The 17,440-nt window shown below is 36.8% G+C and overlaps 1 protein-coding gene across 13 annotated transcripts in view; it reads right to left on the bottom strand.

Annotated features, from left to right (window-relative positions):
- Positions 1 to 2,999: 2,999 nt before the first annotated feature.
- The window catches only part of ANKRD26 (ankyrin repeat domain containing 26), a 106,681-nt gene continuing 92,240 nt past the window's right edge, over positions 3,000 to 17,440 (bottom strand). For all 13 annotated transcript variants that reach the window (XM_045466324.1, XM_045466332.1, XM_045466334.1 and 10 more), the window contains 5 exons: positions 11,039 to 11,329; positions 10,300 to 10,517; positions 8,831 to 9,059; positions 5,108 to 5,153; positions 3,000 to 3,628 (listed from right to left, as the gene is read on the bottom strand). In XM_045466324.1, the coding sequence (XP_045322280.1) occupies positions 3,495 to 3,628; positions 5,108 to 5,153; positions 8,831 to 9,059; positions 10,300 to 10,517; positions 11,039 to 11,329 (918 nt within the window). In that variant the 3' untranslated portion in view covers positions 3,000 to 3,494. The remainder of the gene's footprint in view (positions 3,629 to 5,107; positions 5,154 to 8,830; positions 9,060 to 10,299; positions 10,518 to 11,038; positions 11,330 to 17,440) is intronic.

The following is a 17,440-nucleotide window of genomic DNA, read 5'->3' as shown; positions in this document are numbered from 1 at the left end:
CGTTCAATATTCATTCATGACAAAACTTAGAAACTAGTATAAGGGAACTTCCTTAATATACTTGTAGCAGAAAGACCCTAAGTGACCCCATAATATCTGCCCTTTAGTCTTGTCACCTTTTCTTTATAATTCTTTTCTCTTAAGATCTGTGACTTGACTCTAGCTATTAGAATATGGAAAATGTAAAGGAATTGTGCAGACATAATTAATTCAGTTACTTCAGAGTCCATCAAAAGGGGGATCATGCTAGGCAAACCTGATCTAATCACATGAACACCCTTCAAGGAGGACTGAGCCTTCTCTGAAGTGACATTCTCCTTGCTGGCCTCCTAAACTAAGCGGCCGTATTGAGGAAGTCTACATGGCCAAGAACAAGGAACAGCCTTGCTCTAGACTATTTGTGTCCCCACTCACCCAAATTCATGTGTTAAATCTTAATGTTCAACGTGATAGTATTTAGAAGTGGGGGATTTGGGAAGTGATTAAGTCATGAAGGTGGAGCCCTCATGAATGGGATTAGTGCCCTTATAAAGGAGGGCTGTGAGAGCTCCCTTGGCCCTGCGCCAAGCAGGAAGACCAGCGTCCATGAACCAGGAAGCAGGCCGTCGCTGGACACTGAATCTGCCAGTGCCTTCGTTTTGGACTTCCCAGTCTCCAGAACTGTGAAAAATAAAACTTTTTTTCATAAGCTTATGGCATTTTGTTAGAGCAGCCCAAAAGGACTAAGACAAGCATCTGGGAACCGTGGGCAACCACTAGGACCTAAGCCTCCAACTAGCAAAGAGCTGTGGAAATGAGTCCAGTCATACAGTCACAAGGAAATTCTCTTAAAAACAAACTCAGGGGGCGCCTGGGTGGCGCAGTCGGTTAAGCGTCCGACTTCAGCCAGGTCACAATCTCGCGGTCCGTGAGTTCGAGCCCCGTGTCGGGCTCTGGGCTGATGGCTCAGAGCCTGGAGCCTGCTTCCGATTCTGTGTGTCCCTCTCTCTCTGCCCCTCCCCCGTTCATGCTCTGTCTCTCTCTGTCTCAAAAATGAATAAAACATTAAAAAAAAAAAAAAAACAAACAAACTCAGTGGGCTTGGAAGCAGATTCTTCCCCATCGAAGCACCCAAATGGGGAAGCGCAGTCTAGCGGACACCTTGAGTACAGCCTTGTGAGAACCTGAGCAAAGGACCCAGCTAAGCCATTGCTCAGCTTCTAACCCATAAAAATGTGAGATAAATGTGTATGGCTTTAAGACACTGTGTTGATGGTGATCTGTTATAAACGGTAAGAGCAAACTAAGAGACTCATAAAAGATCTATAGTTTTCAAAACCCCACTATCTAGTTATAGAAAAATACTTTTACATGTTGCAATTTCAAGAAGACATAAACACTCATTATCCTCACATTTACTCAATGTCATTCTTGTAGTAGGAAAGAAAAAAAAAATTAAAGCTCTAGGAATTGGAAAGAAACGAAAATGCCACTATTTAGATTCTATGTCGCTGCATGAACCAAATCCAAAGGAATCTGCAGATAAAATACTCGAGTAAGAAACAATATATTGTGGGGAATAAGCTTAGGCAATTAAAATACTAGTTGTTTGGGAAAATCAGTATGAGAAATGTCTTTCCTTACACACTATTGCCAGATTCGATGCAATTCCAATCAGAAACTTGGCTTTGGAGAGCTTGCCAAGTTGATTATAAAAGACCTGTGGAGCCCTTCCTTCCTTTCTTCTTTCCCATCCCCAACATTTTAGTTCCCAGTCCTAGAAACAGAGGCATGGAGTTGTGGGGGTCCAGAGTGAGGTGTTGGAGCTTAGACAGAATGGGGAAGGCATTACGTGTGGGACAGTCACCCTGCACAGTGTTGGAGCTCAAGTGAGAGCATCCCTGAAAAGTGCATGATATAGAATAATGAAGTAACACAGACTGAACAGGGTGGGGAAGCATCTGCACAGGGGAAAAATAGCCCAGTGTGGGTTTTCAGAACCTGCAGGGGGGCACATCATCTGCAGAAGAGGTGGCCTGGCACAGGGTGTCTGAGAAAGGAGATAATACATGTCTCAAAGTACTTCCCCACAAAATACTAAATAATTGTAAAGTGGAAAGTTAACATTCCAGGGGAGAAACCTGGAAGATCCTACCTCCGGTGGCCAACATTAACATCACCAGTATTGGGACAAATCCAAATTGTAGGTCATGTGATAGGATGCAATGAAAAGAGTAGACTGTAGTGATACTCTTGCTAAAAACGTATGATCTGAATTTTATCATAAGGAAACCTAAGAAAAATCCACATTGAAAGACATTCCACATTACTGGAATTTACTCGTCAAAAGGTTAAAAATCATGAAAGTCAAGGAAAGACAAAGGAACTGTTCTAGACTGAAAGAGACTAAGACACACAACTGAATTCGATACATGCCTCTGAACAGGACCCTCCTTGGTATAACGTATACTACAGATAAGTGACCAAACTTAAAAAGAATTACGAGGAATAAATGATAGAATTATACTTAACCCTTGAACAAGAGTTTTAATGGGTGCGCTGATTACACACACATTTTCTTCAGTACTGTAAATATATTTTCTTTTATAATTTTCTTCATATTATTTTTTTCTTTAGCTTACTTTATTGTAACAATATAGTATGATACATATAATATACAAAAGATTATTGGTAGTAGTAGTGGTTAAGTCTTTGGGGGTCAAAAGTTGTTCATGGCTTTTTGACTATGGGGCGTAGGGGTCAGAGCCCTTAACCCCATTATTCAAGCGTTGAGTGTATTAGAGTTAATGTTCTGATTGTGAAGGTTGTATGGTAGTTATGTGGAATGTACTGACTTGTAGGATTTAAATGCTACAGGAATCAGGCATCACATTAGCAATTTACTTGCAAATAATGACTCTGGGGGGGGGGGGGGAGTTCTTTTTTTTTTCTCTAGTTTCTCTTTTCTCTAACTTTGTTTCCAAAAAGCAAATCAAAAATAAATAAATAAAGAGAAAAGGTGAAAAGCCTTAGACAAATTTTATTTCTCCATGTGGAAAGAGCTATGAATCAGTGTTTACAATTATACACAGGTTTTATGGCATTATAAAATATTGTAATACATACAAACATTGGCAATAGCCATAGCAGGAATACATCAAAATAATGTCTAAATCTTTAGGTCCACATATAGTAACAAAAATTGGAAAATACAAAAGCCATCCGTTAACACTACTGAAGTATTAGTGGCAACTTGGTTGTTTGGGTGCTGTTCAAACAGCTGGTAGTGGAGCGGTCTGAAGTATGTAAAACCCTCTAGTGCTGGTTTCCACGTACAAAATGTGCTTAAAAGTTAATGAGATGCCAAGAAACATAGTTTAAAATATTATACAGATTTTCATCACACACATATGATACAAAAACATTTTCCTTTAATCAAGATTTTGCCATATAGTGTGTTCAATTGGGAAACAATGAAAATGTTTTGTAAGCATCCAGTAAATTTTTTCTATTTTTCAAATCATATAATTTTTATTCAAAATCTGTACATATTCTTGTGACGCTTTCCATACCAGGTCTTGATTTAGAATTGAATCATCAGTAGATACTAAAGGAGTTCTACAGGATCCTGATTCAAATTCAGTAGCAGCTGAAAAGGAAAAGAAAGAATTATATTCCTTATACAAAATACTTTTAACTACAAGTTAGAAAGAAAGGAAAGCAGAGGGGAGGGGAGGGGAGGGGAGGGGAAGGGAAGGAAGGGAGGGGAAGGGAAGGGCAAGGGGAAGGGCAAGGGGAAGGGGAAGGGCAAGGGGAAGGGCAAGGGGAAGGGGAAGGGCAAGGGGAAGGAAAGGAAAGTTGGGGCCTTCATGAATAAGTGTTAAGAAAAATGAAAAATACCTACATACAACTGCAATATGAAACCCAAGATTACTATGAAATATATTTTGCTCAGGGTTGCACACTGAATTAATTGCTATTGTGGATAAATATCAGAGTTTCTGGTTTTTTCATTACAAGGCAAAATTACAAGATGAGGACACAGTCCACCCTGAACAATCATCAACTATAAACTGAAAAATCAAACAGGCATTTCCAACAGAGCCAAGTATACAGATATAAGTGACAGGTATAAAACACAGCACTACTGGAACATACAGAAGGGATATCCCAGTTTTGTGTCAATATTGTCTGCTCTTTGGTGAAGGTGATTATGTAAGCTGATACCTGAAGGACAAGGAAAAAGTATGCTAGGTAGAGGGAAGAAGCACATACAAAGAGCTAGAAGTGAGGAAGAACACTTGTGCAATTATGAGTAGTTTAGTTTGACAAGGTGCTAGAGCAAAGCAGCAGAGTAGGGCAAATAGTGAGAGACTAGGCTGAATAATCTGTCAAGAAGCAAACTGATTTGGGTGTTTTCATTCCATGCTAAGGAACTTGAAGTTTGACTCAAGGGCAAAAGCAATGATGACAAAGTCAATGAGCGAAGATTTAAACCCATTACCTGTCAAGTGAGAGCTATATGACCTATAATTACTTAACCAAGCATTACTAAAACGACTTTGGCTTTTTGGGTCTTATATTACTAGCAGAAACAACAATTTGATAAAGCACACATTTTCTGAGACTTGTGCAGGTTGACAGTTTCATAGGGATGGCACCAGTGAAGGAAGATTATCCCCAGAAATAATAACAGACATATAGACTTACGAGATTGAAAAAACTTTAACATTCATTTATTTTTGAGAGAGAGACAAAACACAAGCGGGCAGGGACACAGAAAGAGGGAGACACAGAATCTGAAGCAGGCTCCAGGCTCCCAGGTTTCAGCACAGAGCCCACTGTGGGGCCTGAACCCACCTGAGCTGAAATCAGTCGGCCAACCAACTGAGCCACCTGGGTGCACTAGACTTTTGGGAGATTTTAAAAGAGCTATGAAACATGATGACTAAATGAGGAAGAAGTATGTTCTTCATTATGCTCATACTTTTACATTTTTTACTAGATATGTACAAAAAAATGTGAATGTAGTATCTATCATCCAAACAATGGAAAGGGATGCCATTTACTATTTAGAGTTTATTTCAGAAATCAATGATATCTAAATTCATACATATTGGCAACATACCTTCTTCTAGTGCTCTGGTTATACTTTTTTCCAACTCCCACTGCATCTGAAATAAGTCAAATATTATTTAGAATGTGTAAGGTTAACAAAAGACATTGTAGGAATTATATATAGCTTATGACATGTGGTCTTGAAATAATATTGTAGAGACTAAGCCAAAGTTAGGGATTGCTTAAATAGAAGGACAATCACATAAAATAAATTCCTATTTTAGTTTTAGATAATTGAGAACAGATACATATATATATATATATATATATATATATATATATGTATATATGTATATATATGTGTGTATATATATATGTATATATAATATGTGTATATTATATATATATATAATGCTATTTAAGTGAATCTGATAAAAAGCACAATTAACATTGGTCTATTGAATGTGTATCATCTCTGAAAGGTGATGTTTGATCTTACTGGTACAAAAAAGTTTAAACAAGAATCATATTGTATACTGAATTATTACTTGGAAATTATTAGAAAAACTGCCATTTATGAAAGTTTAAGCAGTTTTTTACCTTAATGAATTGTTCCTTAAAATGGGCTTTCCATTTTTTTACTTTTAGAAAAACAAAATTTGAAGGAATGCTTTTTGCTACTAATTTTTCAGGACTGACTCTTAAATACATATAAAATGAAGAAAGTGGGACTGTCATACTGTCATGTGGAAATTCTACTGGCAAAAAATTGAGTTAAAATATTTTGCTATCAGTATTATGACTAAAACACTTATTTCTTTTCATATGCACACAAAGATTTCAGAAAATCTATTTGAAGGAAAAATATAGGGTTACAACAGTTTTCAAACTTAGCTTCTGATTTATAACCTTCTCAATTAGAGATAAGGAAAACAATATACAATTTTCAATTGTACCTTTAGCACCAAATTTTGAAACACTTGACTTATTAAAGTTATGGTTATCTACTTACTTATCAAATGTGTATGAATATTTCAAACTACAGGTGACCCTTGAATAACACAGGGGTAGGGGTGCAGTCAAAAACCTGCATATAATTTTTCATCCCCCCAAAACTTAATTACTAATAGCCTACTGTTGACCGGAAGCCTTACCGGTAACATAAACAGTCGATTAATACATGTTTTGTACAGTAGAATAAGCCAGGGCAAAAAAATGACATTGAGAAAAACAGAAGGAAGAGGAAATACACTTATAGTACTATAGAGTATCCAAAAATAATCCATGTGTAAGTAAAGTAGACCTGCACAGTTTGAAACCATGTTGGTCAAGGGTCAACTGTATATTACAACTGTTCCTATCTACAATGTTCTTATTTAGATCTTTCTTATAAAAGTAGCCTTTCCCTGAATGCCCCAAACGGGCTCCAAAATAGTGTACTGAACATAATCAACACTGTGGTGATAAGGATTCCAATATCTTTACAAATTTAGGTGTGAGGACAAATATTTTGGCTGACATGTTTCCCAATATTTTCAGAGACTGTTTTCCCTAATACCTTTTTTTAATTGAAGTATAGCTGACATACAATGTTACACTAGTTTCAATATACAAATTCAGATTGGACAATTGTATACACTATGCTATGCTCACTACCGTATGTGTAGTTACCCTCTGTCACCATACATTAATACAATATTATTGATGATATTCCATATGCTGTATTCTTCATTCCTGTGACTTATTTTATAACTGAATTTGTACCTCTTACTCCTCTTCACCTATTTTGTCCATACCTCTCTACCCACCTCCCCTCTAGCAACCACCAGTGTGTCCTCTGTATTTATGATTCTGTTTGTTGACTTGTTTTTTTATACTCCACATGTAAGTGAAATCAGATGGTATTTATTTGTCTTTCTCCGATTTATTTCACCTAGCATAATACCCTCTAGGTCTATCAATGTTGTCACAAATGGCAAGATCTCATTCTTTTTGATAGCTGAGGTATATTTCATTGTATACATATTACACATCTTCTTTATCCATTCATCTATCGATGGACACTTAGGTTGCTTCCATATTTTGGTTATTGTAAACAATGTTTCAATAAACATAGGGATGCACACAACTGTTCAAATTAGTGTTTTCATTTTCTTTGGGTAAATACGCAGTAGTGGAATTAATGAATACCTATTTTTAAGTTTTTGAGGAACCATAACACTTTTTTGACAACAGCATTATATTCAGGCCTTATAAAATGAATGGGACAACATTACTATACCAGACTTATAAAATTAATAACTCAATACCAGACGATGGGGGAAGGCTTTATTCAAACAATTTTATATCACCATTAATAAATACTATGTAAAATATAAACCACGTTTTTTATATGACATGACTTAAGGAACTACCAAGGTAATACTGCATCTTTCCCCCAAAAGCTCTTTTCCTAAATACTTACCTCTGTGACCTTTATGTTTATTTCTAGGTAAAATCTGTGTTTCAATGGTGAAAATAGCTTTGAAGTCCATGAGTAAGAACACATGTGTGATTTTATTTATACCTTTCCACTTATCAAAAAAATAAGAGGGTGAGAAAAGTATACACGGAAAAACTATATATCAGCAAATTTTAATTCAAAGAAAAATTTTAAAGAATTTTTAATTAAAAGGATTTTCTCATTAACTGTTAGTATTCAAATAATGGCTTGATTCAAATATTTGCTTGATTTAGCTATTTAGAAAATGCTTTACAATTGCTCAGCAAGACATTTTATAAAAATTGAAACAAGGTGCCATAAGTCAAAAAAAAAAAAAAAAGGAAAAAGAAAAAAGAGTGTCATAAGTAAGAAAGCAATTAAGGATGTATTCTCGTGTAAGAAAATACCAAAATTGTAACTTAAAAGAGAAATTAACCTTTTTAGTGTTGCAAGTTGATTTAATTCATAAAAAGGACTTATCATGGATTCTTTTTTTTTTTTTTTTTTTTAAGTAGCCTCTATGCCCAGCGTAGAGCCCAATGCAAGACTTGAACTCATGACCCTGAGATCAAATCCTGAGCTGAGATCAAGAGTTGGACGCTGAACTGACTGGGACACCCAGGCACCCCCATGGATTCTTTTAAATAGTAAACATTCATTATGTCGTTAAGTGTTTGGAGACCGATCATTCACTTATGTACAGGGGTGCAAAAACTGGATTATAGCAAAACTTTCAAATGTTTATGAACCACTGCCAACTGAAAGTAAGTCCAAGCATCTAAGTGTACCTGTGGTTAGCAGGCAATAACATTTACTTTCTAAAATCAAATTTAAATGAAAGCTTTTCAAGAAATTTAAAATGGGTCAGTTTAGTTATATTTATTGAATACAGTTAATACTAGGTGTCTCTCATGGCGCACCTGGGTGGCTCAGTTGTTTTAAGCGCCCAAATCTTGATTTTGACTCAGGTCATGATCTCATGGTTTTTGAGACTGAGCCCCACATTGGGCTCTGTGCTGAGCATGAAACCTGCTTGGGATTCTCTTTCTCCCTCTCCTTTTGCCCCTCCCCTGCATGCACTCACTCACTCTCTCAATAAAATAAAAAAAAAATAAGTATCCCTTGAAAATGAGAGATCCGGGGACTAAAAAACAAAAAATTATAAAATTTACCTCAGTTCTTTCTTAGCACATATAATTATGATTTTTACTTCGTATGTATTCGTTTAAACAACTCAGAATTTCACCAAATTAAAAGCAACAATTATATCAGATATCTGAAACCCAAAGTAAAACAGATAATATAACTAACCTTCCACAAGGAAGTCTCCCTGTAGTCATATGACGGCCGTGGGTTTGAGGTAGGAATCACTAAGTTTCCTCTTGGAGTAAGATTTCTATTGAGCACTAAATTATTTTCAAAATGTCCACAATAAGGTGGTTCCAGGCCTGACCTCATAGCAAGAGTGCCGAGTAAAGTTTGGTGCTGCTGTCTCTCTACCAGAAGTTTTGTATTGATCTCTGACAGTCTCTCATTGGTCCTGTGAAGATTAGAAAACACAAATACATTTTCTCTTTCCCTAAATCATTCCTAAATGACTTACATCTTTTTAAGTTTCCATAATAGTAAATAGCATTTGCCATTGAACAGTGTTTTAACACTGAACATGTGACAGAGCACACCCACTATCTAAAACTATACTTTTAAAATTGTTCTAAAGAAATACTTATGTTTCCAGGGGGATCCCTAACAATTCAAATGAGGGAAGGGAGAGAAGTGGCTATCAGTGATGTACATGGCTTAACGAATAATACTTGCTGTCTTCTGGAATGGCTGTACTGACAAGATCCTTCAGGATGCCAGTATATATACATACTTATATTTAGTAAACCTGTTTACAGATATAAAAATAAACCATCCCTCAAAGACATTTTCAAGCGTTTGCTTTCACCACTCTTGTACATTTCACTTATTATCTCAAAGAAACTGAGCATTTGACACCGAGGAATCACTGAGACCAACAATCTTTAGGGGAGATAGTAGATGGCAGAGGTGTGATCAGAAAGAACTAAAACAGCTACAGAGGCAATTAGCTTATAACAGTTACCAAGGCACTGGAGGCAGAATCTGCCCTTTCTGTCTTCAGTCTTCCACACACCTCCCTCCCACCATGGTGCTCTTTTTAGCCACTTTGGGAATTATACTCCCCTTCAGCCCTGTGTGAGTCTTTCTGTATTTCACCTGTATGCCTTTATGTAAAGTAGAAAAAGCATAAAGGATAGTTTGTCTCAAGGCCCACTCTAGTAATAATACCAAAGATCACAATCAAGAGAATAAATGTAGCAAGCTGCCAGGATGAGTAGTAGTAGTACTTGACCTTTTAGGTTAAAGATGTAATCTTCCAAAAAGAAACTCATTGACATTTCTATTTAGGGTAATTCTGACAAGCAATTTTATAATAATATGCTTCTAAATGAGAAAGCTTCAAACAATTCACTTAAAGACTAGCAGATCTGATCAATGGAAAACATACGGGGGCGGGGGGGGGGGGGGGGGGGCGGAGAAGAGGTCCGGTAAAACGAAAAAAAAGAGGAGGGATGCAAACTGTCCTGGACTAACATTTCAAAAGTAAGTTCACTTAGAAACATCATTTTCCAAAATTACACGATCTAGTTGGCTTTCACTTCCTACTCATCTCATGATCTTGGCTCCACAGAAATTATGCTTTAGAGGCAAATTAATAAGCTAAATTTCTTGTCTATGATTCTGTTTTGACTTACCTGTTCAGCTTATTTCTCAAGGACTTTCTAGCTTTTAATTCTTCTAGGTAGAGTTGCCTGTATGTTTCCAACTCTGTTTTAGTAGAATCTTCTTGAGAAGTCTTCATTGTAGAGACCTGAGATTCCAGATCTTTAATTCTAAGTTCCATTTGACTTCTCATTGAAGCATGAGCATTTTCTCTTAACTGGTCTAAGTTTTCTTGAGCTGCTGCTTGTGCCTAAAGCAAATTAACAGGATAGTTTTAAAATAGCTATAATCTGAATAATTATACCTGTTTCCTTTAGTTCTGAGTCAATTATTCAGAGAGCAATTTTAAATGAAAAAAAGCTCGTGTAAAATATTTATCATCAATGTCAACTGAATTATGATTTATAAAATTAAAGTTCAATCATTCTTGTATTAGTATTCATGCAATCTGATAATTCAAATAGAATCAATGACAAAATTTTAAAAGTCAACAATAAACTTAAGAATAATCCAAGTACAGTACAATTTTTAAATCATAATTTTTTCTTTCCTCTTAATAGTGAGAATAGTTGTTTAAATCATAATTTTTTCTTATCCTCTCAATTTAGTGAGAATATTGATGAAAACTGAAATCTTTAAAGGGAGGAACAAATGCCTCTAGAAATCTACAAATTACCATAAAACAAGTAGAGGAAAAGTATATAATACATCTATCCAAAATGTAACTTGCAGTGCAGTGAGTTAAAGCACATTACAGATCAATAAATTAACCTGTAAAAACAGATTGACTTCCTTTAATTTTTCTACTATCTCCAGTCGTGCTCTTTCTTCAATCTCCCGTTTATACTGTTCCACTTGACTGCGTTCTACCATATTCATTTCCATAAAACTTTTCAATTTTACGACTTCTTGTTGTAACTTCTTGCTATTGCTCTCTAGTTTTTCACATTTTTTTCCTAAAGCTTTCATTGACAATAACTCCTGTTGAAGAACTTGATTTTTTGCATCCAGGTGTAGACATTTTGAAGATGTAGTTTCCAGTTTTGTTGTAAGGTCATCAGCCTGCATGAATAAAATAATATAGTTTGGAAGTGGAGTGAAATGCGTCTAACTCAAAACTACTATCAAAAATTTTTTTTCGAATTTTAAGTAATCTCTACACCCAGTGTGAGGCTTAAACTCACAACCTCAAGATCAAGAGTAACTGAGCCAGCCAGGCACTCAAATTTTTAAATAAATTCATTTGCAATAAAATGTTCCCTGTCTTAGAATGTGGAACCTTAACAACTCAGAAAATCAAGAGCAAAGTTAAAGCCATCAGGTGTTAATGAAATAGATCTTTGCTATCATTGTGTTTACTATACAACATTTGCACTTGATTCTATACTTTTTCTATGATTCTTTCCTATCTTTCATAAAATAAGTCCCCTCTTAGCAGAAAGTCTCTTAGCCCTTCCCCCATCTTAACACTCCATAATTTTTAAAGAAGTTTTAGCAATATCATATTGACTTATGTATGCCAGAGTCAAAAAATACCAAGACTCTGAAAATAAGACTCTAATTCATGAATCTATAAGTAATGATTCTAATGCCACAGTCTTTTTCTGAACTGCAAATGCTTTATGCTAATTTGAACTGCATTCCCAGGAGAAATGATTCTCCAGGTTAAGAAATCATATCTCCCAGTATAAAAATTTAATTGGATGATCCACATATTTTTTTGAGGCAAAAAAAATTTTAATTCAATACTGTTATCTTGTAATCCTTTGTTACTTTCTACAAAATAGAGATCATACTAAATAACAACAACAACAAAACTGGCTGGAGTTTCAGTGATGCTGAGTTGGGAAGGACTTCCTTCCATTATATATGATTGGTAAGACAAAGTGAGTGGATGTAGTGGTTTTATAAATTCGTTGATACTTCTCCTGTGAAAATTCCTCCCCTTAAATATATGCTGGCTTCAGTAACTGGTTTCTAGTGAACAGAATATGCAGAACTGCTGTGATTTTTAAGGCCAGGTTAGAAAATGTGATATAGCTTCCATCTGACTTTCTTTCTCTAGGGAAGCTCACCCTTAGAACCCAGCCACCACGTTGTGAGGAATCCCAGGCTACCTAGTGAGTCTTCATGTAGATAATCCAGCTGAGACTAGCCAACGTCCTAGGCAAAGGCCAGCCTCAACAGCCAAACACATGCATGAACAAGCCTTTAGATGATTCTAGTCTCCAGCTTCCAGTTATCCCAGCTGATGCCAAATGAAGAAGAAATGAGTTGCCCTACTCTGCTTTGCCTAAACTAAAGATTAGTGAACAAGATAAATGCTGTTTTGAACTACTAGGCTTTGAGGTGGCTTATTATGCAGCAGTAAATTACTACCGCAGATACTGATACTAAAAATGGTGTGCTGCTATAAAAAAACCTAAAACTAAACTTCCTTTGAACCAGGAGGTAGGTGGAACCTGAAAAGATGTAGAAAAGCGTAAGAATGAGACCCAAAAAGGGCCTCCACGAGACTCTTAGTGGAAACCTGATGACCTGTGAAGAGGCTGACAGCAAGGGTTTCTAATCAAGTGAAGAAAATGACACTGGAGGAAAGGGAAGTCATGCTACAATATACCTGAAAATAAAATGGATAGGAAAGAGAAACTAAAGAAAGGCTATGCAACTGAAAGGAACCAGGATGGGGCGCCTGGGTGGCTCAGTCGGTTGGGCGGCCGACTTCGGCTCAGGTCATGATCTCGCGGTCAGTGAGTTCAAGCCCCGAGTCGGGCTCTGTGCTGACGGCTCGGAGCCTGGAGCCTGTTTCAGATTCTGTGTCTCCCTCTCTCTGACCCTCCCCCATTCATGCTCTGTCTCAAAAATAAATAAATGTTAAAAAAAAATTAAAAAAAAAAAAAGGACAGGTATTAATCTTTTTTTTTTTTTGTATTAGCTCTTCTTTACATGTTAGAATTTACATGTGAAGCCATCTGGTCCTAGACTTGTGTTTGTTGAGAGTTTTTTGATTCCTGACTCAGTTTCTTTGCTGGTTATTGATTTTTTTCAAATTTTCTATTTCTTCTTGTTTCACTTTGGTAAGTTATATGTTTATAAGGAATTAATTCATTTCTTCTAAGTTGTCCAATTTGTTTGCATATAGTTTTTCACAATATTCTCTCATAAATGTTTGTATTTCTGTGGTGTTGTTTCTTATTTCTACTCTCACATTTGTGGTTTTATTTTGGTCTTTTCTATTTTCTTGTTGATAACTCTGGCTAAAGCCTCACCAGTTTTATTAAATCTTACAAATAACCAACTCCAGGTTTCATTGATCTGTTCTAGTTTTATCTGTTTTTTGTTTGACTATCATTTATTTCTGCTTTAATTTTTTTTTTAATTTTAATTGAGTGGGGGAGGGGCAGAGAGTGAGAGAGAGAGAGAGAGAGAGAGAGTGAGAGAGAGAGAGAGAGAGAGAGAGAGAGAGAGAGAGAGAGAAAGAGAATCCCAGCCAGGTTCCATGCTGCCAGCACAGAGCCAAATGCGGGGCTCGATCTCACAACTGTGAGATCATGACCTGAGCCAAAAATCAAGAGTCAGACACTTAACCGGTTAAGCCACCCAAGGGCCCTCTGCTCTGATCATTATTACTTCCTTTCTTCTGCTGGCTTCAGGCTTCATTTGTTGTTCTTTTTCTAGCTCCTTTAGGTGTAAGGTTAGGTTGTTTGGGTCTTGCTTCTTGAAGTAGGCTTATATTGCTATGTACTTCCCTCTTAGAACCACTTTTGCAGCATCTCAAAGGTTTTAGACCATTGTTTTTTCATTTCCATTTGCATACACATATTTTTTAAAATTTCTTCTTGTATTTCCTGGTTAACCCATTCAGTGTAGTAGCATGTTATTTAACCTGCATGTATTTTTTATAATAATTAAGGCCTGTTTTGTGTTTGTGATCCATTCTTGGGAATATTCCATGTACACTTGAAAACAATGTGTATTCCGTTTTAGGATGGAACATTCTGAAAAAAATCTCTTAAGTCCGAACTGGTCCACTCTGTCATTCAAAGCCACTGTTTCTTTGGTGATTTTCTGTTAAGATGTATTTTTTCGTGATTTTTTGTTAAGATCTATTGGTGTAAATGGGGTGTTAAAGTACCGTATTACTGTATTATTATCAATTAGTTCCTTTATGTTTGTTATTGTTTTATGTACTTGAGTGCTCTCATGGTGGGTGCATAAATATTTACAATTGTTAGATCTTCCTATTGGATTGTACCCTTTATTATGATATAGTAGCATTCTTTGGCTCTTGCTACAGTCTTTGTTTTTTGTTAAGTTTACTTATTTTGAGAGAGAAAGGGTTGGGGAGGGACATAGAAAGGGGGAGAGAAAATTTCAAGCAGGCTCCATGCTGTCAGCCTGGAGCCCAACATGGGGCTCAAACCCACCAGCCATAAGACCATGACCTGAGCCAAGATCTAGTCGGTCGCTCAAATGACTGAGGCACCCAGGTGCCCCACAGTCTTTGTTTTAAGGACTCTTCTGACAAAAGTATCGCTACTTTTTCTTTTAACATGATAAATTTTTCTCCATCCCCTCGCTTTCATTTCTTTTTATTTTATTTTTTTTTTAATTTTTTTTTTAACGTTTATTTATTTTTGAGACAGAGAGAGACAGAGCATGAACGGGGGAGGGTCAGAGAGAGAGGGAGACACAGAATCTGAAACAGGCTCCAGGCTCTGAGCTGTCAGCACAGAGCCCGACGCGGGGCTCGAACTCACGGACCGCAAGATCGTGACCTGAGCCGAAGTCGGACGCCCAACCGACTGAGCCACCCAGGCGCCCCTCATTTCTTTTTTTAAATAGAATTTATTGTCAAATTTGCTAACATACAGCGTGTACAGTGTGCTCTTGGTTTTGGGGGTAGATTCCTGTGGTTCATCACTTATAGACAACACCCAGGGCTTATCCCAACAAGTGCCTTCCTCAATGCCCACCACCCACTTTCCCTTCTCACCCACCGCCCCCCCCCAACAACCCTCTATTTGTTCTCTGCATTCAAGAGTCTCCTATGGTTTGCCCCTCTCCTTCTCTGTAACTATTTTTCCCTTTCCCTTCCCCCATGGTCTTCTGTTAAGTTTCTCAAGTTCCACATATGAGCGAAAACATATGATATCTGTTTTTCTGTGACTTATTTCACGTAGCATAATACCTTCCAGTTCCATCCACATTTAATACCTTCCAGTTCCATTCACATTGCAACAGATAGCATGATTTCACTCTTTCTCCTTGCCAGGTAGTATTCCAGTGTATATATAAATCACATCTCTTTATCCGCTCATCAGTTGATGGGCATTTAGGCTCTTTCCACAATTTGGCTATTGTTGAAAGCACTGCTATAGACATTGGAGTACATGTGCCCCTATGAATCAGCACTCCTGTATCCTTTGCATAAATTCCCAGTAGTGCTATTGAGGGGTCATAGGGTAGTTCTATTTTCAATTGTTTTGAGGAACCTACGCACTGTTTTCCAGAGCAGCTGCACCAGTTTGCATTACCACTAGCCCAGAGTTAATCTTTTCCTTCCTAGATGGTGAAAACTATGGATTAGTCCATGCATTAGGAGATAATAAAATATAATGAAGTAAATGGTAGACTGAGTCAAGAGATTCTATGACCAAGATTTGATGGAAATGAAAGTGGGTGGCACTGACTGAGAAACTAAAAGTTTGAACAGGAGGGGAACCTGGGTGGCTCAGTCAGTTGAGCCTCAAACTCTCAGGTCATGATCCCAGGGTCATGGGATCAAGACCCCTGTCAGCCTCCACACAAGTGCGAAGCCTGCTAAAAATTCTCTCTCTCCAACCCCCCAGGCCCCCTCTTTCTGCTTGTGCATGCTCTAAAAAAAAATTTTTTAATAAAATATAAATAAATAAATAAATAAAAGTCTGAACAGACTAAAGAAAGAGCATTTTATCTTTTTGAGCCTGACTTCACATCGAGTCATGGGGTCAGCAAGGCATAGGCTGGCGAAAGGGTCCTTCCAGAAGCAAAAATCTCTATAGGAGCAAAGTTAAGTTCTACTACATTGACTTTTTATTATTACATAAGTGACTGGTAATTGTCAAGATAACTAGGAAAGAGTTTTCATAAAATTTGATATGGTACTGGCATAAAGATAGACATATAGATCAATGTATTAACATTGAGAATCTAAAAATAAACTCTCACATTATAGTGAACTGATTTTCAACAAGGGTGTCAGACAATTAAATGGAACAAGAATAGTCTTTGTAACAAATGGTACTGGGACAAATGGATATCCACATGCAAAGTAATAAAATCAGACCTCTACCCCATAGCATATATACAAAATTAACTTAAAATCTAAGAGCTAAAATGATAAAACTCTTAGAAAAAAGCATACGTGTATATGTTTGTGACTGGATTTGGCAATGATTTCTTAGACATGACACCAAAAGACAAAAGCAGATTAAGTTTACTTCATCAAAATTAAAAACTTCTATGCTTCAAATATCACCAAGAAAGTGAAAAGGCAAGCGACTAAATATGAGAAAATATCTGAAAATCCCATATCTGCTAAGGGATTTGTATGTAGGATATTTAAATAACTCTTCCAATAATGAAAAGACAATCCAATATAAAAATGGGGAGAAGAATGGATTAGTTCTTTAAAGAAGATATAGAAATGGATAAAAATCACATTAAAAGGGAGATGTTCAGGGTGCCTGGGTGGCTCAGTCAGTTGGGCGTCCGACTTTGGCGCAGGTCACGATCTCATGGTTTGTGGGTTCGAGCCCCACATCGGGCTCTGTGCTGACAGCTGGGAGCCTGGAGCCTGCTTCAGATTCTGTGTCTCCCTCTCTCTCTGCCCCTCCCCTGCTCACACTGTCTCTCTCAAAAATAAAAGAGAGATGTTCAACATCATTAGTTATAAGAAAAATGCAAACCAAAAACCACAAGATGCTATTTCATACCCACTAGAATTGTTATAATAAAAACAACAGATAATGACAAACATGGACAAGAGTCAGGAAAAATGGGAACTCTCAAAAACTGCTGATGAAAATGTAATGTTGCTGCCACTTTGGAAAACAGTCTGGCAGTTCCTCAAAAGGTTAAACTAGAAAAACATTTTTTCTAAACTTATTTTAGAGAGAGTGCACAAGTGGG

The sequence above is a fragment of the Leopardus geoffroyi genome, chromosome B4, assembly GCF_018350155.1.
Source record: "Leopardus geoffroyi isolate Oge1 chromosome B4, O.geoffroyi_Oge1_pat1.0, whole genome shotgun sequence".
NCBI classification, from domain to species: Eukaryota; Metazoa; Chordata; class Mammalia; order Carnivora; family Felidae; genus Leopardus; species Leopardus geoffroyi.
This window is presented reverse-complemented; position numbering and strand designations above follow the sequence as displayed.